Source organism: Galeopterus variegatus, unplaced genomic scaffold, assembly GCF_000696425.1.
Source record: "Galeopterus variegatus unplaced genomic scaffold, G_variegatus-3.0.2 Scaffold3725, whole genome shotgun sequence".
In the NCBI taxonomy this organism is placed as follows: Eukaryota; Metazoa; Chordata; class Mammalia; order Dermoptera; family Cynocephalidae; genus Galeopterus; species Galeopterus variegatus.
Window position 1 is genome coordinate 24061 of NW_007729836.1, and position 22618 is coordinate 46678.

Genomic DNA, 22618 nt, shown 5'->3' on the forward strand with positions numbered 1-22618 from the left:
GATATAATTTACCTTTCTTATAAGTCAAGAATATAGAGGAAATTCCAGATAATCATGATTCTTTCCATTATGAGTGATCTTTAGTTAGATTTTGCAACCATGTCAGTTTTATAATAGAGAAAACAAGATCTGAGCAAGCCCCTCTCCCATTCTTTGATCTGTTGTTCCTGGCAGTCTGGGCCAGATTAGGACATCCCACTGGGCTTGCCAGCCACAGGAAGCTTCCTCGCACAGCGTGGTCAGCTGCTCCTCAGTGCCTAGAAGGAAAGGGTCTAATTCTTCCCTCACAGCCCCTGAGACACCCACTTCTCATACTCCAGCACTAGGCTCTTTCTCATTCCACCCTCTCAATCCATCCTACCACCACCTCTTCAAAGAATATAGCCATTGTTATATTAGTGATGCTTTGAATTAAGAAAAGAAAAGAAGAGGTGGGAAAAATTAACAAAGTGAACTACATAAAATAAGGGGTATAAGGGGGTGGCTCATCATTAAATGGTATGAACTCTTAAAGAATAGATTTAGCTTCTAGGCTGTCTTTTTGCACTCATTTTTTGAATCTTCCAAAGAGGAATGGCTGGTAGACCTACTGCAGCATTTTACCTGTTGTCAAATAACATGCCATGCCTGGGCATGGACAGGGTGATTTCCAAGGCTGGAATAATGTGCAAGAGCTGTCTGGGAGTTAGAGACTGGATCATTGAACGGGGCAAGTTGCACCTCTGTTGGGAAGTAGGAAGAAAGCTAGTACCATAGGCAGAATACGGACTCAATAAAAGGTGAATAGTGAGTCCCATGAGGGAAATCAGGTGCTGATAAATGGAGATGGAGTGGTCTCAACCAATAGGTAGGAAATAATGGAGCAGGAAATATTAGTAATTTTAGGGTCCTGGGATCAAAGAAATGATTAAATGGTCTGTCCCAGAAGTGATACACATCAATTCTGTTCCTGACTCACTGGCCAGGACCAGTTATGTGGCCCCACCCAAACATAAGGAGGCCAGGAAGTGCATGTAGTGGAAGGGGGAGCCGGCATGCTTAGTGTACAGCAGTAATGACTCCCCTTTGTCAAGTGCAGACTCAAGGTCACTTTCCAAGGGCTCTTATTTTAGGAGATTCTTGGGATCTGCATTTTAAAAAGCTTTCTTCAGGTGAGTCTGATGTGGAGTGGGAGTGGAGGGATGGAGGGAAATCTTGGATCACAGATTAAGGAACACCAACAAAGAGTACTGTATTAGACTGATTCTGTTGCTATGATGGAATACCAGAGACTGGGTAATTTATAAAGAACAGAAGTTTATTTGGCTCACAATTAGGAGGTACCAGGGTCCTTTAAACAACCAGCTCTCGCAGGATCTAATACAGCAAGAACTCACTCACTATCCTCGCTGCCAGCAAGAGCATTAATCCATTCATGAGAGATCCACCCCCATGACTCAAACAGCTCTCAATACTGCCACAGTGGGGATCAGATTTCCACATGAGTTTTTGGGTGGACAACATATCCAAACTCTATCAAGTACCTCTTCAGTATAGGCAGGAGATCCAGAGGAAGGGGACACATGTGAGATACAGTGGTTGGAGCTTGCATGGAGGGCCATGCCGGATCACCTCAAGTTGTAGTCAAATGCACTACAGGTACCTAGACACTGAGGCCGGGAGGGCTGGACAGAAATGCCTAAGTGCCCAGGCATCAGGGTAATGTTGAAACTGTGCCTGAGATAGAGAAGAACCTCAGGTGTGTATGGAGCTCCTCCAGATATTAGGAGATGAAGAGGGATGTTGGCCAACTGCAGGCAATGATTTCCAGATGTCATCTAAATATATATATATGTTAATATAACATTTTAAAATCATTTTTCTCCTTCTTCTGTTCTTTTCTCCCTTCTCTCTTCTTTCTCTTTCCCTTCCTTCCTCTACTTCCTGTTCACTTCTTATTCCCCATTTTTCTCTCTTCCTTCCTTACTTTTAATTCTCTACTTCCCCTTCCAAATCTTCTCCTCTCCTCAATATTTTCTCTTCTCTGTCTCCCTTCTCCATCCCTCTCTTTCTACCCTTTCCCCCAATTCCTCCTTGCCCTGGCCTACCCCTCTCTTCTCTCTGCAGGTATTATGCCATCTGCTGCCAGCCTTTGGTCTATAGAAACAAGATGACCCCTCTGCGCATCGCATTAATGCTGGGAGGCTGCTGGGTCATCCCCATGTTTATCTCTTTTCTCCCCATAATGCAAGGCTGGAATAACATTGGTATAATTGATTTGGTGAGTATTCACACAGCCCCCTTGGTTTACTGTCTGATGAACTTTGCTTGGGATTCTGAATAAACAATATTAGGCTGGGTGGATACTCTAAGAAAGTGATCTGAGTTGACAATTTTTTAAAAAGCTGAAGCTTACATTTTTGAATGCTTACTGACAGTCTCTCCTTGATCAAACTTCAGTCAGGCTCCTCTGAATCCTCTTCCCAACCAGGCCTTGATTTTTGGACTTTCATGTCCATCTTCACATCACCCAATTTTAGCAAGAATCTGGCTAAGTTGGTTCAGCCAGAATCCCCTACCTGGGTATTTGATTGGATTGCTCACTTTCCTCCATCCCCCAGGTGATGTCTAATCACCCTGGTCTGTCTGCACCAAGAATCCTGCTAAGTTGGTTTAGCCAGAATCTTCTGTTACCCCTGATGTTTTCTCTCAGTAATTTTCCATTTACTGACCCCTACCCACTATGCTCTTTGGCTATACATTCCTGTTTTTCCTAGTTGTATTCAGAGTTGATCTCAGTCTCTCTCCCCTGTTGCAAAACCCTGTCACAGTAGTCCCTATAACTTATCACAATAGTCCTAAATAAAGTCTGCCTTACTGCTTTAACAAATGTCATGAGTAATTTTTTCTTCAACATTACTTTATGCCAGACAGTATGCTAAATACTTTACATATAATCCTGACAACATCCTTTGGAGAAAGTGTAATTATTTCCCTGTTCCACAGATGAGAAAGCCCAGGCTTACAAGTGTCACACAGTAAGTAATATACCCAGTGTCACACAGCTCATAAATAGCAGAACAGGTATTCAAAGCTTAGCAGTTACATTCCAGGACTCAAAGTATGTCCTGTGTCCCAAGAAATCTTCATCCCATTTCATGCTGAGAGTCTACATGGCCTACCTTGACTCAGAAGAAATATGCCATGTGGTGGAGGTGGAGGCTGCTGGGAATGAAGAGAACCCTGGGCCAGAAGTTGAGAGAACTAAGCCCTGAGACCAGCTCTGTCACTGTCCCACTTCCCAAAGGACTGTGATGAGAAGATCCATTGGTCCTCAGTGGAGAAGAGTGTTTGCCAGGGGAGAGAACTAAGCCCTGAGACCAGCTCTGTCACTGTCCCATTTCCCAAAGGACTGTGATGAGAAGATCCATTGGTCCTCAGTGGAGAAGAGTGTTTGCCAGGGGTGTAGGATGGCATGTGGCCATATGCCAGGCATTCACCAAACCCTGTGTCTTGGTTCTCCAGAGAAACAGAATCAATAGTGTGTGTGTGTGTGTGTGTGTGTGTGTGTGTGTGTGTGTGTGTGTGTGTGAGAAAGTGAGAGAGAGAGAGAATTGGCTCACATGATTTTGGAGGTTGACAAGTCTCAAGATCTGCAGTCAGCAAGCTGGAGACCCAGGAGAGCCAATATTTCAAGTCCAAAGGCAGGAAGAAAACAATATCCCAGCTTGAAGGCAGTAACAACAGGAGTTTCCTCTTATTCAACTTTTTGTTCTATTCAGACCTTCAGTGGATTGCATGAGGACCAATCACATGGGAGAGGGAAATCTACATTAGTCAGTTTACTGATTCAAATGTTAATCTCATCCAAGAATATCTTCACAGACATCCCCCGAATAAGGTTTGATCAAATGTCTGAGTACCTTGTGGCCCAGTCAAGGTGACACCTAAAATTAACCATCTTACCCTGTCTAAATAATCTTTAAGAGCCCTCCAGCTCTGACATACCAGACTTATGATGAAGATCAGAACATATGGTCTTGACTTATTAACAGGGGTATATACTCCCTGAAGAAGTTGTCAGGTAGTCAATTTAAAATCAGTCCAGGTGAACTGGCTGGTTAGCTCACTTGATTAGTGCACAGCCGTGTAATATCAGGGTCAAGGATTCAGTTCCCCTCACTGGCCAGCTGCAAAAAAATAAAATAAATAATAAATTTAAAAAATAAAATTATTCAGGGGATCCTTCTACATATAGCAAAAGGGAATGGAGAGGAGAAGTTGAGAGCGACCTCTGGACCAACAGGACCAGAGGAAGGGGAAGCTGCTCCCTCCTCTCTCCACCCCATTTCTAGCCTCTAGTCCTGCCTTGTTCTTTGTTCAGGAAGGAACATCCAAACCAAGTCCTGGGCCAGGATTTACATGTGGTGTGTCAGAGCAAGAGTTCCTTGGGCTTCTGAAAGAAATGTTGGAGGCAGGAGAGTGGAGAAGAAGAAAGGAAATCTATACAAGGGAGAATGCAGATATTTTCTTAAATCTTATTTGTCTTCTTTCAAACTGTCAATTTTGTCATTCTTGGAGTAAATGAAATACCAGTTTTCAATAATTATTGTTCCAATAATAATAATAATGGCCAACAAATGTAGAACACTTATTATATATTAAGCTCCATGTTAATAATTATTCCTATGAACCTCACTCAGGCTTCATAACACCACCATGAAGTACATCCTATTACTGTCCTCATTTTATAGATCAGGAAACTGAGGATCAGAGAGGCTAAGTTGTTAGCTAAAGTCACTGGGAGGAAGTGATGATGATGGTGTCTGAGCCCATGCTTACTGGACTCCAGAGTCTATGCTCTTAGCTTTTATGCTAAATTTACTCCTTAGTAGAGTAGACTTCTGGAAGCATACACTTTTGTGTATGGGGAACAACTAATGATGGTTTGGCATTCTTAACCTCTGATGTAGAGTTTCCAAGGGAAATAACTCAGGAAGCTTTTGTTTATTTATTAGAGTGAGATTGAGCCATCTCCTATTTACTTTACCTAACTGGGGAATGTGGCATCTACTTGTTATTAACATGCCTTACATTTGGATTTCTCCACTCATTTGCTCATTGAATCTACCTAGAGGGGAGCTAGCACAAGCCATGTGTTCATAATACATATACAGCAGATTCTTGTTATTTGTAGCAATAAGTTTTACAAAGTTGCTGCAAACACTGAATTAGCAAAATACCGAATCAATGCTCCTAGAGGAAATACCGGGTTAGGCTCCTGCCAGTCTGTGGTCATGACATTTTCATTAACCAATCAATACATAACCTTGTTTTATGTGTGTGTGTTTCTGTTTAAAGACACCCATTTAATGTACATTGTTGATTCAATAACATTGAACTCAGGACTGAGGCACCATAACTTGTGCCTGAATAAACCTTATCAACCCATGTGGTTTTCTTGGAAAAAGCACATAACAGTCGTCTTGAATTTAGGAACACCAGACAGCACCTTAACACTACACTTAGGAGCCATTTTAAACAGTGAAACCACCAACAAAAAGCATAAAAATGCAAAATATGTGGCAGCAGATAGCAAAAGGGACACTTAATGGAGTGAAACAAGGAGGTAGAGCATTGCCTTTACTTCATCTGGGAACACACCTATCAGGAAACTCAAATTTTTTGCAGCCATGTGCACTTTCATGTCTGAAAATAATAACAGAAGTGAGGCAAGTATTGACTTTTAGATATGGGGGGGGTTAAAAAATTTTAGCAAGTAGGTAAATTCACAAATATAGAATCCATGAATAATGAGGATCAACTGTATACTCACATGTATAAACCTGCACACACATGCAAAAATAGATAAAGCTTAGGCAGGAACCTATTTCAGGGACTGACTTTCTTTACTCAGGAATCACCTGTGCTTTTAAAGCTCGGGTTTTACTCCATCCCCAGATTTTACCAATCAGCAACCAGACCTACCCACTGCAGAATTACTAAAATAATGTGAAAAAAAAACAACTAAAAACTCAAAGTTGAGTATTTACATAATAACTTTCACACTATTTCTCAACTATGTTCCTGAAACTAGACTTTGCTTAATAATATTTATTTTTTATTGCTACCATTTATTAAATATAGACAATATACTAAATTCTTCATCTTTTAATTTCATCTAATCAACACAATATTACTATGTTTAGTATTTATTTTCTAAAGGAAATCCTATTATTTCAAAGTCTAAGCTACTAATAGTGGCCCCATTCATTCATTTATTCATTCAAGAAATAATTGAATGCCCACTATGTTCTGTAGGCACCTGAGAAATCAATGGTGAAAAAAAGTTCAGCTCTTATGACATTTAAAATCTAGTGAGGAGAAACTACAGTATATTTTAAGTATTAAATTTTATTTAAAAGAGAAGAAACAATAACAAGGAAAAAGTGAGTGATATGAAATTCACCTTTTTTGATGTGATATTGCTAGCACAGAGTCCTGTAGGAAAGGAAGGAGCAAGCCATGTAAGTACTTAGAGGAAAAAGTGTTCAAGGCCAAAATTTCAATATGCGCAAAGGTCCTGAGGCAGGAGCATGCTTAGTTAGTTTAGGGAACAGCCTAGAAGCTGATACAGGGCAGTGAACAGGAGGAAAACGATAAGAACAGAGATCAGAGACATAGCCTAGGGCCAGATCATGCCTCTTACTCTGAGTGGTAGGGGAAGCTCTGGAGGGTTTGAAGCAGAAAAGTGACATTATCTGCCCTGTTTTTTTTTGTCTTTTGTCTGTTTCGTGACCGGTAAGGGGATCGCAACCCTTGGTGTGGTGTCGTCCGCACTGCGCTCAGCCAGTGAGCGCACCAGCAATTCCTATATAGGTGGGAGCGACACTGCGCTCTCAGTGCTGCACCCTCCCGAGTGCGCCACGGGGCCGGCCCTATCTGCCCTGTTTTAAAGGAATTATTGTGGCTCTTGGAGAGGCAGGGAATAGAGAAAACATTTAAGAAAAATGATAGCAATTGAATGTGGTAAGAAGTTGTCAGATTTCATATATCCTTTCACTCTATAATTACTTACTGATTGCCTACTATGTTCCAGAAACTACTCCAGGTACTTGGGTTACATATTGAACAGAGTAGAGAATGGTCTATATTCTTGTAAAGTTTATATTATAGCAGAGGGAGGCATACAATAAGTGATGAGATAAGATAAATGATGAGATAAAAATAAATAGATATCTAGGATGTTTGGAAATTATAAGTACTATTTTAAAAAGGTAGATGGAATAGCAGATTGTAATATTAAGTATAGAGTAAACTTTGTTGAGAAGATGACATTTGAATAAAGACTATAAGGAGGTGAGGGAGTTGGACTTGTGGATACCTGGGAGAAGACTATGCCAGGTATAAGGAATAGCTAGTGCAAAGGCCCTGAGACAGGATGTGCCTGATATGTCAAGGAGGTTAGTGTGGCTATTGCAAAGTAAATGAGGAGATGCTAAGGTAGGAGAGGAGGTAAAAGAAAAAATAAAGGGGAAAGATAATGTAGGGCTCTGTAGGTTATTTTAAGGACATTGACTCTTACTATGAGGGAAGTAAGGATCCAGTGCAGGATACTGAGCAGATGAGTGACAGGACTTGAATTATATTTTTAATGACTCTTTTTGGTTTCTCTGTTAAAAAGCAAACAGCAAGGAAGTCTGTTGAAGTAATCTGACAGGTAAGAGACAACAGTGCTCCAACCTCAGTGGTGGCAATGAGATTGTGATTTAGAATCTTAATGTATTTTAAAGATATAACCAACAGGATTTTCTGAAAGATTGGAAAAGGAGTGGGAAAGGTAAAAGTGAGTCAAATATGACCCAAGATTTTGGTCGTATCAACTAGAAAATTGGAATGAGTGACCACCAGTCCAGATAAGAAATACTGTGGATGGAACTGGGTTTGAGGAGTGGGAAGTGTCAAATGCTTGATTTGAACAATAGACTTGAGGTACCTATTAGACATGCAAGTGGAGATGTCAAGTAAGCAGCTTGATATCAAATTCTGAAGTTTGTGGGAGGTCCTGACTTGAAATAAATTTTAAAAAAGGCATTCTTAGAGATTAGAAGTTATTTGAAGCTGTATAACTAGATGTGATCTACCTGGGGGTAGAGAAGAGAGGAGATAATCAGGAATGAAGAGCTCATAAAGAAGGGTTGGAAGCAACAACCAGTAAGAGAAAAAAAAAAAAAAAAAAAAAAAAAAAAAAAACCTAGATGTCAAAATGCAGTAAGCACGACCTAAACATGATTGAAGTGTTCTTTTCAGAGTCTATCTGCCTGCCAGAAGAAAAGTTCTCTCTGAAGTAGGTTACTACTGTGCAAAGCATCTGTAATTTTTATACACAATTTCTATTACTTAATTCAAAGTTATCTGGCATTGTAAGAAATAAGATAAAATGGCCCAAAACCAAGAACGTAAAAAGGCAACAGAAACAGTATCATAGACAATCTAAATAATGGAATTATTAGACAAGGACTTTCAAACCACTATTATTAATATCCTTAAAGAGGAAAACATAGAGAATTTTATTATAGAAATAGAATCTACAAAAAGGGAGAATTGAATGTAAATTCTGAAACTAATAAATAAAACAAAAGAAATAAGTAGAATTCTGAATTTAATGATAGATTAGACACAGCTGAGATGACCTAGAGCAAACTGGCATTTAGGTGAGTAGAAAATATCCAGATTTAAGCACATAGAGATAAATGGATAAAAATTTCAGACAATGTGATATACACCATAAACAAAAGTTATAACATTTATATAATTGGTGTTATAGAAGGAGAAGAGAAAAAGAATAGGGCAGATGTAATATCTGAAGAAATATTGGCTAAGAATTTTCAAAACAGCTGAAAGCCATCAGTAACAGATTGAAGTAACCCTGTGAAATCCTAGATGGTTAAATAAAAAAGAAAACCATATCTAGAAAATTTATTTTTAAAACTGCTGAAAATCAAAGACAAAGAGATAAATATCAAAAACTATTAGAGAAAAAAAGATAAATTAAATTTACAGAGTAAAATAAGACTTACAGCTGACCCTGCCATGAAAGGATGGAATCAAAAAGACAATGGAATGGCATCTTTAAAATGATTTTTTTTTAAATGTGCAACTTAGAATTCTATGCCCAATAAAAATATTCTTCAGAAATGCAGAGGAAGTAAAGACATTTTCAGGCAAACAGAAACTGAGGGAGTTCTTTAGCAGCAGGTTTGTATTAAAAGTTACTTCAAGGAGAATTTTTCATTCAAAAGGAAAATGATGCCAGATGGAAGCACCCCACATCAGGAAAGAGTGCAGAGCACTAGAAACGGTAACTGTGGGTAATACACAAGAACAGTAACTATCCAAGCAACAATAATGTTAATGTCTTTTGGGTTTTAAAATACATGCAGAATTAAAATACATGAAAACAACAGCATAAAATAGGCAGAAGTGGGCTAGGTAAATGGAGATATTTATATATATATTTATATATATATAAAATATTATTCCAAAAAAGGAGCAAAAAACAAAAGACATAAATAGAAACAGTAAGATAGTAGACTTAAATATAAATCAATCTGGGATTATAGTAAATTTAAATGATTAAAGTCTTCAAAGAAAAGATGCTAAAAGACAAAGATTGTCAGATTGTATCAAAACAAAATGCAATATGAGGGATCTTCAAAAAGTCGATGGAAAGATTTGTATTATCTTGTTATTCAATTTTTCCATGGACTTTTTGAAGTACCTTCATATATACTGCTTGTAAGAGAGGCCCACTAAATATAAAGTAACAGAAAGATTAAAAATAAAATAATGGAAAAAACATATACTATGCAACCACTAATTAAAAGAAAGCTCGTGTAGCTTTACTAATATAAATGATAAAATTTCAGGCAATTAATATTACTAGAGATAAAGATATTTAATAATAGGAAAAATATCAATTCAAGAGTAAGATATGTTATAACCCTATACTATAAGACAAGATACTAAATGTGTAGACAATTAATAAAATACCATATTTGTGTGTATATCATATATGTATGTATATTTTCCATGTCTTTATTCATGTGTATATTGACACTGGATGCAGATGGATCCCAAGAAGGGGAAGTGACATTGGGCTAAGCTGCTGTCTTCAATCAAGTGCAGGTGTTTAAGATCTTTGCATTGCCAAAGAAATGGAAAAAGCAGTAAGTAGACAGCAGTAAGCTGTAGTCTCTAAAATAAAGATAATAAAAGAATGAATAAGCTCATAGAGGGAGGAATAATGTGATTATCTCTCTCTCTCTCTCTCTCTCTGTGTGTGTGTATGTATATATGTATATATATATATATATAAAATATTATTCCAAAAATAAGCATTAAGGGAGGAAAAAAAGGAGCAAAAAACAAAAGACATAAATAGAAACAGTAAGATAGTAGACTTAAATATAAATCAATCTGGGATTATAGTAAATTTAAATGATTAAAGTCTTCAAAGAAAAGATGCTAAAAGACAAAGATTGTCAGATTGTATCAAAACAAAATGCAATATGAGGGATCTTCAAAAAGTCGATGGAAAGATTTGTATTATCTTGTTATTCAATTTTTCCATGGACTTTTTGAAGTACCTTCATATATACTGCTTGTAAGAGAGGCCCACTAAATATAAAGTAACAGAAAGATTAAAAATAAAATAATGGAAAAAACATATACTATGCAACCACTAATTAAAAGAAAGCTCGTGTAGCTTTACTAATATAAATGATAAAATTTCAGGCAATTAATATTACTAGAGATAAAGATATTTAATAATAGGAAAAATATCAATTCAAGAGTAAGATATGTTATAACCCTATACTATAAGACAAGATACTAAATGTGTAGACAATTAATAAAATACCATATTTGTGTGTATATCATATATGTATGTATATTTTCCATGTCTTTATTCATGTGTATATTGACACTGGATGCAGATGGATCCCAAGAAGGGGAAGTGACATTGGGCTAAGCTGCTGTCTTCAATCAAGTGCTAGTCCTAGAGAAGGCTGATTCCTAGAACAGGCAATGTTGGTAGTTGGTGGAAAAGTGCTTCAATCCGAAAGGAATCTAGTGTATCACAGCATACAGAAGAAGAGAGGTTTATTCCAGGAATGCAAAACAATCAATGTAATTCACTACAGTAATTAAAACAAACAAACAAACAATGGGGTGTGGGGGTGGGGGAGAAATCTACATGATCATCTTGTTACTGCCAAAGATTTATTGACAAATTTCAGTATCTATTCATGACTTTTAAAAGATAAATCTCATCAAACTAATAGAAGCGAAGTGCTTCAATCAAGTAGAGGGCATTGACATAAGGCTTGTAGCAAGTATCATACTTAATAGTAAAATATTGAAGGCTCACCCCCAAACAGGGGATTGAACCAGGTGTCAACCATTATCACTTTTATTCAGAATTAGACTGGAGGTCCTATTAAGGTCAATAAAGCAGTAAAAAATGGTATTAAGATTGGAAAGGAAGAAATGTAACTGCCATTATTTGCAAATCACATGAGTATTCATGGAGAGAAAATTCAAAGTAATCTGGACGTGAAATATTAGTTAATAACTAAGCAAAGTTGCTGATACATAGCCAATACACAAAAAATTCTCACTGAGTTCTAAATATCAGCAACAATTAGAAATAAGAATTTTAGCATGGTACATGTACAGTAGAATAAAAACACAAAATACTTAGGAATAAATATAAAAAATGATATGCAAAACATTTACACAGAAGATTATAAAATTATAAAATATTGCTGTAATAAAAAGATGAACAAAGGGAAGGAAGTACCATGTATGTGAATTGGAAGACTTCACATTGTAAAGACACTAGTTTTTCTCAACATTCTATTCTAATGCCAATCAAATCCTACAAGATTTTTATGGAAATTGATAAGCTAATTCTGAATTTTATATGGGTATACTGAAATGTGAGAAAAGCCAAGACAGTCTTCAAGAAGATGAACCACAATACAAAGACTTTTACTATTAGATATACAAGATTAATAAAGCTACAGAAGTAAAAACAGTATGGTGCATAGACAGACAACAAAAGGAACAAAATAGAAAATGGAAGCTAAGAGCTGTGCATATACAGTCCCCTCCTTTATAACCAAGATTATACTGCAGTATAGCTGGAAAAATGTTGTTTCAACAAATGATCCTGGGTCAATTGGATATTTGTAAGGTAAAAATTTAATCTTGTCTCCCGTATCACACATACAGAAAAACTAATTCCACCTGGGTAGAATAATTAAATGTAAAAACTAACATAATAAAGATATGCCAAGAGATAATATAAGAGAGTGTCTTTAAAAGATTAGATATTAGAATATCTTTATACTTAAGGGTAAACAAAGATTTCTTAAACAGGACACAAAACTACTAACCAAAAGTGTAGGTTCTTAAAATTAAGAACTTCTTTATATCAAAAGGTAATAGTAACAGAGTGAAAAGGTATACCACAACTGATAGGGGATATTAAGGATGGAGGATTCAGATGGCTCATTTAAAATGAGGACTGGACTTGGCAACATGAAGGTCATTGGTAGCCTTGACGAGAGCAACTTCAATGGAGTGGGCTCAGGAGAAAATAGAGGAGAGTAAGTTGAGGCAGTGAGTATTACCCACGTCCCAACTCTGGTTGGGTTTCAAGGTCTCTCGTGATCTTGTCCTACCCAGTCTACATATTCTTTTGTCCCATAATTCTAAAATATCTACCTTTTCTTTCTCCCAAGCCCTAAGGCCCATTACTCTATACTAGTACTTTGAATATTGTGTTATATAAATGAGAAAAACCTCTACCAGGGCACTCAGTGAGCAGAAAAATGAGTCTAGAAAAGTGCCCCATGGCATTCCCCAAAGAGCTAGGTTTAGAATGGTGGAGAGCAGTTGTTCACAGATGTTAATGAGCTTTAGAATTATTCAACAACAACAACAAAAACAAACAAAAGCTTACTAAAAAATGCAGATATCTGAATTTCACTGCCCAGAGATTTTTTAGATTCAGTAGAACTTGGAACGGGCAGTGGGTTGGGGTCTTGGGGGGCAGGAATTTGTCTGCACTTATAATAAGCACTGCAGGTGCTGTTATTGCTGATGTTATTGCTCTACAGACATTTTGTTAAAGACGTTCATACATTATATGCAGACAGAAGAGGGAAGGGAGGAGAGAGGTAGAACTCTCTGTTATTGCTGATGTTATTGCTCTACAGACATTTTGTTAAAGACGTTCATACATTATATGCAGACAGAAGAGGGAAGGGAGGAGAGAGGTAGAACTCTACTGTCAGTTGGGTCCATGGAATGAAGAATAATTCTGTCCCTGTTTGATTTTTCCTCTTTCCTGGAGCCTTCAGCTCCTCTTGTGTAGACAAGCTCTCTGAGCCCTGGGATGTGACCATGTTACTTTTCTACCATCAAGGTTCTATGTATTGTAGGCTTATAAGAAAAACAAACCTTTGCTGATAAGCCTTCTTTCCTTCCTTTTCCTGTTACCCTTTTATTTTTCCTTCCCTTCCCTTCCATGTTCCCCTCCCCTTCTGTCTTCTAATTCCCCCTTTTCTCTCTTCATTTTTACTCCTTTTCTTTTTTTATGCTTTTCCTCATTTTTCTCTTGCTGCTTCTTCACTTTTTTCTTCCTTTTCTCCCTCCTTTCCTCATGTCCTCTCTCCCTGCAACTCTCAGATAGAAAAAAGGAAGTTCAGCCAGCACTCCAACTCTACGTACTGTGTCTTCATGGTCAACAAGCCCTATGCCATCACCTGCTCTGTAGTGGCCTTCTACATCCCGTTTCTCCTCATGGTGCTGGCCTATTACCGCATCTATGTCACAGCTAAGGAGCATGCCCACCAGATCCAGATGTTACAGCGGGCGGGAGCCCCCTCCGAGGGCAGGCCCCAGCCAGCGGACCAGCACAGCACTCATCGGATGAGGACAGAGACCAAAGCAGCCAAGACCCTGTGCATCATCATGGGTTGCTTCTGCCTCTGCTGGGCTCCATTCTTTGTCACCAATATTGTGGATCCTTTCATAGACTACACTGTCCCTGGGCAGGTGTGGACCGCTTTCCTCTGGCTTGGCTATATCAATTCTGGGTTGAACCCCTTTCTCTACGCTTTCTTGAATAAGTCTTTTAGACGTGCCTTCCTCATCATCCTCTGCTGTGATGATGAGCGCTATCGGAGACCTCCCATTCTGGGCCAGACTGTCCCTTGTTCAACCACAACCATTAACGGATCCACACATGTACTAAGGTGAGTGCTTAGGGAGCTGATCCATTCAGTTGATTTGTGTTACTGAGCAGGAGTAAGGTTCCCTTTTCTGTTTCCAGAGGGGTTTTTCCTGAAAACCCATGCAGTGTTTGCAAAGATTAAAGAAGATTCTATCATCTCTTCATGGAGTAGTGAGTAAGGGCTTAGGCTCTGGAGGGAGAGTGACTTGCACTCAAATCCCATCTCCATAGTTCTGGGCAGGTCATTTAACCATTCTTAACCTTAATTTCATTTTTAAAAACGAGATCATAATCACTATATCTATATCACAGGGTTTTGGTGAGGATCAAATTAGCTAATGTTTGTAGAGCACACAGTGCAGATCCTGACACCTAGTAAGCACTTAGTAAATGTTATCTATTCTTATTTAAAGGTAATATTTCAGGGTAGTGGTTAAAAGTATGGGCTTTAATGTAAAATAGGTTTTATCTTTACCCCCAGTACCCTTACTAGACATGAGTATAATCTCTCTTGGTTTTACTTTCCTCAACTATAAAGAATGGCAATAATGGTAATACTCATCTCATAGGGTTTTTGTGACAATTAGAGAGGGCCTGACACATAGTAAACACACATAATAATACTAATAGTTTTATTAATATTAGTAGGACCAGTAATAATAGCATATTGCCTGATCATTACGATGGTCATAAAATAGCATGATAAACTAAAACACATAGAATAATAAATATGCAATGATAATGCCATGCAATAAATGATACAGTGGAAGTGCAGGCAATCTAGAATGGGGAAATGAGTAGGAAGGAAGCTGATTTGGCTTAAGGAACTCAGGGAAGGCTTTGCAGAACAGCAGTTTATAAGAATTTGAGACATGGCAGAGATATCAGAGAAGCTATTCCAGGCAGATAGAACAGTATGAGGAAGGAAATAGAATATGGACGAGCACTGAAATATCAAGTGGTTTACTCAAGGTCACATAGATTGATGGAGGTGAGACTGGCTTTGGAGTTGAATATTCAGCATCTAGTCATGATGTCTCTTTCCAAACCAAAATAATTTTCTGTCCACTCTGGACTGGAATTGTTCTCAGCTGTGACAAGCCATGTGCAATAAGTACATGCATCCTGTAGCAAAGATGAATTGTCAATGACATTTTTTTCTTTGCCCTGAGATGCACAGGAATTTCTAAAAAGTAGTTGTTCCTTTGAGACAAACATTTAATTTTTCTGATGATAGCAATATTCAGCTGTTCTGGCAACTGAAAATGGGGAATTTTCATTTGCATGTTTAAGAAAAAAAGAAGAGAAAATAAGAATGGCTATGAAATATAAATGCTGTGCCTCAGAGGCTGCTCAGAAGCATGAATTCGATTTTTTGCTACCAGTGTGGGCAGGCTTGTAGCTAAAGCCTAGCATGGTGTTTAGGTTCCAGCTGGTGGAAGAACCTCAAAGGATACTCCTAGAGGCTGACATTCTCTCTTAATTATTATGCCTTAGTAAGTGTCATAATGTAAAGTGTGTGTACAAGAACTTCTGTGTGGGTGCCAGATAGCTTTTAGCTATTTAAGCTAGCAGTTGCCTAAGTACAGGCTGTCGACAACTTACAAACAGCATATGCTCCAGCCATACATTTGCTAAGTCAGCTGTTTAGAAGTCGGTGGTTTTTCTCATAGAAACCATCATAGAAAGAATTTGGAAGTTGGTAGGGCAGCCCAAGAAAGCCTATTTTACTAATGCTGTACTATTTTTTTCCTGTTGCTTTTGATAATCTGCAGTGTGATTGTAAAGCAAAGACACAGTAGTTTAGAGAGGTCTTATGTATGTACTCTCCATGCTTCATTGCTTACATTTCTTCACGAGATCATAAAAAGTGCAGGAAACTGGTCTAAGGTATTTTTCTTGGGAGTGGGGAATCTTATAAGAATAAGGGTAGCCTATATAGAGAAGAGAAGATCATTGAAACCTGAATCAACTGGAGGGTAAGTCTTACAAGGACAGGAATTCTTCCTATTTTATTCACTGCTATATACCAAATAACCCAACATATTGCCTGATATATAGTAGGAAATTAAACCCTTGATGAATAAATTAGCAAATCGTAAAATTGATTCTCCAAATCAATTATTTTAACTTAACACAATTTAAGACAATTTTGTATTTTTCTTAAAAATCCCACAAGTAGAACATCAACAAATTCAGATGAATTCAAGAAATATAAAAACAAAACAATGAAAAATAAAATCAGCTTTTATCCTGTTAATCTTACCCCTATCTCCAGAGACAACAATTAATATTAATCTGGTGATCTTTTCAATGTACTTGTAAACATTTATAACAACATAAAATCATAGCATTTTCACTGTTTTACCCCTATCTCCAGAGACAACAATTAATATTAATCTGTTGATCTTTTCAATGTACTTGTAAACATTTATAACAACATAAAATCATAGCATTTTCACTGTTATAGAAATGGGACCATTCTATATGTACTTTTTTGCGTTTTGCTTTTTAGCTTTCAGCAATACATTTTGGAGATCATTCTACTGCAGAATATGTAGATCTAAATCATTCCTTTTAATTGTTCTATAATCTTCTGTGCTAAAAATACATGTTAAAATTTAATGATTTCCTGTTAGTGCATGTAGGTGTTTCCAGGTTTTTGCTATTACAAACTATAGTGTTTTTAATGACCTTGAACACATTTCTTTGTACATGTGCCAGTATTTCTTTCAGACAGCTCCCGCAAGTGAAATCGCTCTTTTGACATGTATGCTCATTTAAAATTTTTATGTTTCCCATAAAATTGACCTCCTAGAACGCTGTGGCTATTTGCATTCTCATCAGTGGGGTTTGAGAGTGTTATTTACTCCTTCCCCTCAACAACACTGAGTACTATCAATTTTTTATTATTTTGTTAATTTAAAAAACTGTCATTTAATTTGCATTTTCCAGATAATTTGTCCTGTTGATCTTTTCAATTAGTTATTGATTATTTATATTTATCCTTATATGAACTGCATCTTCATATGGTTGGCCCTTTTGTGACAACTTTGTTGTATTTTTCTTATTAATTGCTGCGTGTTCTTTATTATATTCTGGATATTAATCTTTTGTTATGCAATTTGCAAATACATCTCCCCATCTTCTGCTTGATTTTTAACTTTGGTTAACATATGTCTTATAGAAGTTTCAAATTTTGAAAACAGTATTTTTACTTTGCCCCTTACACTTGGCAGCTTCCTTCTTGAAATACATTCCACATTAATATTCCTAAACACCATACTTTCCTGGTTTTCTTTCTGACCCACTAGCAACTCTTTCTCAGTCTCTTTTAAATGTTCTGCCTTCTCTATCTGGCTTCTGTTAGAGTTCTTCAAGACATGGTTCTTAATATTCTTCTCAGACTACACTCTCACTTTGTGATTTCACTATTAATAACTTTAAGTACCATCTTCATGCTTGATTAATATCTCCAGGTCATGAATCTTCTCTGAGCAGAAGACCAGGAGACACAATTTGCCTCCTGAACAACCCCATGTAGGTATCTCTTAGGAATCTCAAATTCAATGCAACCAAAAATGGAATTCTTAGTTTTATACCCCTCCCCAACCACAGATCTCCTGAGTCTTCCCTATTTCAATAAATGGGATCATCCTCTACCATGTTACTCAACCCAGACACTTTTTGGCAGCTTTGAGGGAAACTGACATATTAAAAGGCAGACTTAAAGATTTTAAAAAGGAACCAATCAGCTGACATTGAAAAGATGGAGTTAAATTTAAATAAGAGTAAAATCCAACCACAGGGGCACAATATAAATTGCAAAAAGGTAGAATGATGCCTGAACAAATTTGTAGCTCTGTGTGTTAAATTTGGAATTTGATAGCTGTGCCTTCATTTTCCTCACCCAAGGCATCTAATAAAAGAAATTCTGGATGGGTCACTCAAGACCTCCTTCCATTTTATTAATCATAATGATTATGATTATGATGCCTAATATTTTTTCAGGAGAAGAGTGTTCCAGTTACTGTATTTAAGAACTTTGAATTACATTTTTACAGCAATGGAAAGAAGTAAGTGTTATTATCATTGTCATTTTAAAGATAAGAAAACTGAGGTTTAGAGAGGGTAAGGAACTTGCCCAAAGTCACACAAGTAGTCAGTGTTGAACTGGAATTCAGACCCAACTCTCTCTGACTTCAAAGCTCAGTCCTGTCCAGCCTACTAGAGTAAGGGTTAGGATTACCACTTCCCAGGCTCATCCTGACTCTCTGGATAAAGCTGGTGAGCCATTTATCAATCTATCAACTCGACCACCCTGCTCTATCTGGCCTGCAAACCATGGAAGACTAGTAACTTGTTCAAATCCAGGTATTTTCATACTCTTTTCCTAGAAAGGAAATAAGGTTAGATCAGATGGGCCTATTCTTAGTAATCTTTTGTTGATTTCTATCTTTCGGTACCCACTATTCAGTATCAAGAATCAATTTAAAAGAAGTCCAAATCAGGATTGATATCAAACTCTTCATCTATAGTTTGTAGCACACACCTTTTTCACATTTTTTCGGGTACCCACTATTCAGTATCAAGAGTCAATTTAAAAGAAGTCCAACTCAGGATTGATATCAAACTCTTCATCTATAGTTTGTAGCACACACCTTTTTCACATTTTTTCAACTGGGGCATTTGTTATTTTCTGCTTCCTCTGGATAGCAATGACCTGCTCACAGCACTATTTATCATGGCATTTGTGCTGTTTTAGACCATAGAACTCCTCATTTAACTTTCATCAGACCAAATACTCCTTGAGAGTAGAAACAATGGATTTCTCTTCTCTGGGTACCATGTAGTTCCTCACATAGTGTCTGCAAAACAGTAGATGATCAACTGATTAATACATTTTTGCTCATGAAATGTCTTCCTGGTTCTCTTCAGGTTTATGAAGGATTAAAACACCCAAAATTGAAAAACTATCTGTTTGGGTTTTTTTTTAACTTTTCCTAAGATTCTATAAAGTATAGAGGACTTACTATACAAGAATCGCATTGGGGAGAGCCAGTTCACAATAACATTCTGAGACTGTGAGGCCTCTTTTTCTTAAAGTCTTTTTGAGAGAATGGAATTTTACTTTTCCGGGTTAATTAGAAACAGGTCAGTCTGGCTTCAATGGTTTAGAATAGTAGGTCTCCCAAGCTTGGTCCTATTCTCAGCCCTTTGATTTACATAACTTTTTATTATTAAATAAGAAAATGAGTTGCCAGTGAAATAAAATATAGTTTTGCAAGACATTCTTAGAGGACATTGATTACTAAAATTGTAGTAACTAATGTACACAGTAGCAGAGATGTCTGTAGTTGTGTTTGGTTGTTTTCTGGTGGATAAGTGTCTTCTTTGGGAATATTTAACCCACAATCAAAATAGAAGTGAAGATATCATTTAGTTGGCTGATGTTTAGACATGTAGGTTACATAGCCTTCTAAAAGATAGTTTGTTTAGACATGTAGGTTACATAGCCTTCTAAAAATAGTTTCTAAGCATGAATTATTGTCATATAAATGTTTTTGGGTGCAGTTTTAATTTGTATGTGTGCATATATTAGAAAGAGACATAATGCCAGTTTGTGGGCAATGGATTCTGAGAGGTTTATTATGTGTGTGAGCTGATTTTTAGTAAATTTAGAGCCAGCTTCTCTCTGCTTGCCTCATCCTTAACTTGGTTCTATAGCTATGTTTTACTCGTCCTCCAACATCTCTCTTAGTCTTACTTTTCCCACTCTAGGAAACCAACGTCAAACATGATGTCAGAGAAGGGAAAACATAACCTAATGATAAGGTGTTGGCTGCTTTCCAACTAAAGTCAGGAATACGATGATAATGCTTTATCGCCTCTAGTGGTCAACATTTGTACACACAAAATCCAAATGACAGAAAGAAGAAATATGAGGTATAAAAACTTGGGGGGGAAAAAAAGAAGCAAAGTTGCCACTATTTATAAACGATGTGATCATCTAACAGGAAAAGCCACTGTAAACTGTGAAATTAATAAGACTTTTCACAAGAATGGCTAGGCATAAGATGACACTTGACCTTCAATGTCTTTCCTACTCACAAGAAATACCCAATTAAAATGTGAATTAGGAAAAATACTACCATCTACAGAAGCTATAACTAAAGTTTCTAAAAGAAATGTAAAAGAAAAGTAAGAAAATGTAAAAGACCTTTATTAAAGGAAACTTTTAAACTTTACTGAAGGTGAAGAGCAGGAATATTGTAAGGATTCACTATGGATAGTAGAAGAGATTGCTATAAAACCCAGATTTTGCATTTGAGGTTTCAGGAAACTAGTAAAAAGTCCATATTTACAGATTCTGGAACTCGGTTTATTAGGTTTTATAGTTTGATTCACAGTAACCACATACTGAGCACCTAACACACCAGGCACCATGTGGCAGGTATAAAGAAGAATTAGACTTGGTGTCTCACTGAGCTCACAGTCTTACTGAAGGAACATTACACTGTCCTGTATAAGCAACTAATCACAATCAGGTGGACATCACTGGAAGCGTGCATAAGGTTTATCAGGAGATGACAGGATTGCTACCTACCAACAGTTTCTCATCATCACTTGCGACGGTCATCCAATCTCTGCTTGAACTCCTGTAATGAGAGAAGCTTTCCATTTGATGAACCTCCTCAGTGGTTGGGCAGCTCTAGAGTTTAAAAGGTCTTCCTTTCAGTTAAGTTTCCATTTCTATGGCTTCTACTCACTGGCCCTGGTTCTGCCTTGAGCAAGAGAAAGCCAGGTTACATCTTTTACCTTGGGACGGCCCTTCGTATATATTTTAGTCACAAGTCCCTTCTTAGGCTTTTCTTTTGCAGACTAATTTCTTTCATTACTCTCCATGAATTACTGTTGGAAATTTGGAGAAGGTAATTGTATGCCCTTATTTCCCCTTATTTTTCTTGATCATTTTTCTTTTAAAGATTGATTAGCAGACCACTCACATTAGAATTTCCTAGTAGCNTTGATCATTTTTCTTTTAAAGATTGATTAGCAGACCACTCACATTAGAATTTCCTAGTAGCTTAGTCAAAACACAAATTCCTGAGCCCCACTCACTGAATTAGGGCAGGGCTAGTAAAATGATATTCTTACCAAGATAAATTGTATGCATATTAAATTCGGAGAACCACAGTCCTAGACTTTCATGGACCAGAATGGTCCACTGTGTGCTGGCACTGATTATTCCTCAGGGATTCAGGTTATGACACATACTACAATTTTTAGGTTCTTATAGAGTCTATTAAAGGGCAATAATTTTATCTGAGGTTAACTAGTAAGAAAAGTCCTTTTGGAAGCTCGCCTCTCTTCAGTCATGCTTTAAGCCAAGTCACTCTTCCCACTTGGGAGGCACAGTATGACCACATAGACCTGTGACTGGAAAAACTAAGTGGCTGGTGGGAGGAACAAGTCATATTTATTTAATTTGGCATTTTCTGGGGATTTGATTCTGGGGTTCCTTGTCCATTGGATAAACACTGAGGACATTGATGTTCTTATCCACTGCTGTATCCTCAGAGCCTAGCAAAATGCCTGGAACATTGAAGAACTTGACAAGGGGATGAAAGAATGCTTCTGTCCCTTCCCCACTGGCCTACCTTCTCTTCTGTTTAACTATCTCTTTTGTTATTAGCCTGGATAATCGAGGGAAGAGTAGGGACTGGGGCTGCATTCTGTAACCACAAGACAGAGATTTTCTCTTTATGAAATCTGCTAAGGATTCCAGTTTGGGCTTCTTGGGTAAATAATCCCAGTCCTCCTATCTCACTACTTCACTGTGAAAATCAAATGAGATAATGGATATGAGACTGCTTTGCTAACTACAAAGTTCTGTCCACATAGGAGAGAGAATAATAAGAACAGACTATTTATAAAGTTAGGCAACATAAGCAGAGACTGCATGCAAAATTTAGCTTTGGAGATGGGTTTCTCTCTTCCCACACAAGGCTTAGATCTTTTCCCTGGTTCCCCAAGTTCAGAACTTACTCAAACTTAAGGCACTTACTGAGTTCTTAGTAAGGCTGAGAACTCCTGCAAGCACTTTCCAGTGAACATATTGCCTATAACTTGGCTCTTGACTATCATCCTCCATTATCCACTCTAAATCCCCTGATAAACAGGTTTTTCATTGATTTGGAGCTCTCTAGAGCTGTGTTATCCATTAGGGTAACCACTAGCCACAAGTGGCTATGTAAATTTTATTTTATTTTGGCTGGCTGGTTAGCTCAGTTGGTTAGAGCACAGCCTTGTAATACCAAGGTCACAGGTTTG

At 37.4% G+C, this 22618-nt stretch overlaps 1 protein-coding gene across 3 annotated transcripts in view; it reads left to right on the forward strand.

Moving 5' to 3' along the window:
* The window catches only part of HTR4 (5-hydroxytryptamine (serotonin) receptor 4, G protein-coupled), a 104259-nt gene that overhangs the window by 21042 nt on the left and 60599 nt on the right, over positions 1–22618 (forward strand). For all 3 annotated transcript variants that reach the window (XM_008585806.1, XM_008585804.1, XM_008585805.1), the window contains exons 3-4: positions 2107–2260; positions 13738–14306. In XM_008585806.1, coding sequence (XP_008584028.1) covers positions 2107–2260; positions 13738–14306 — 723 coding nt within the window. The remainder of the gene's footprint in view (positions 1–2106; positions 2261–13737; positions 14307–22618) is intronic.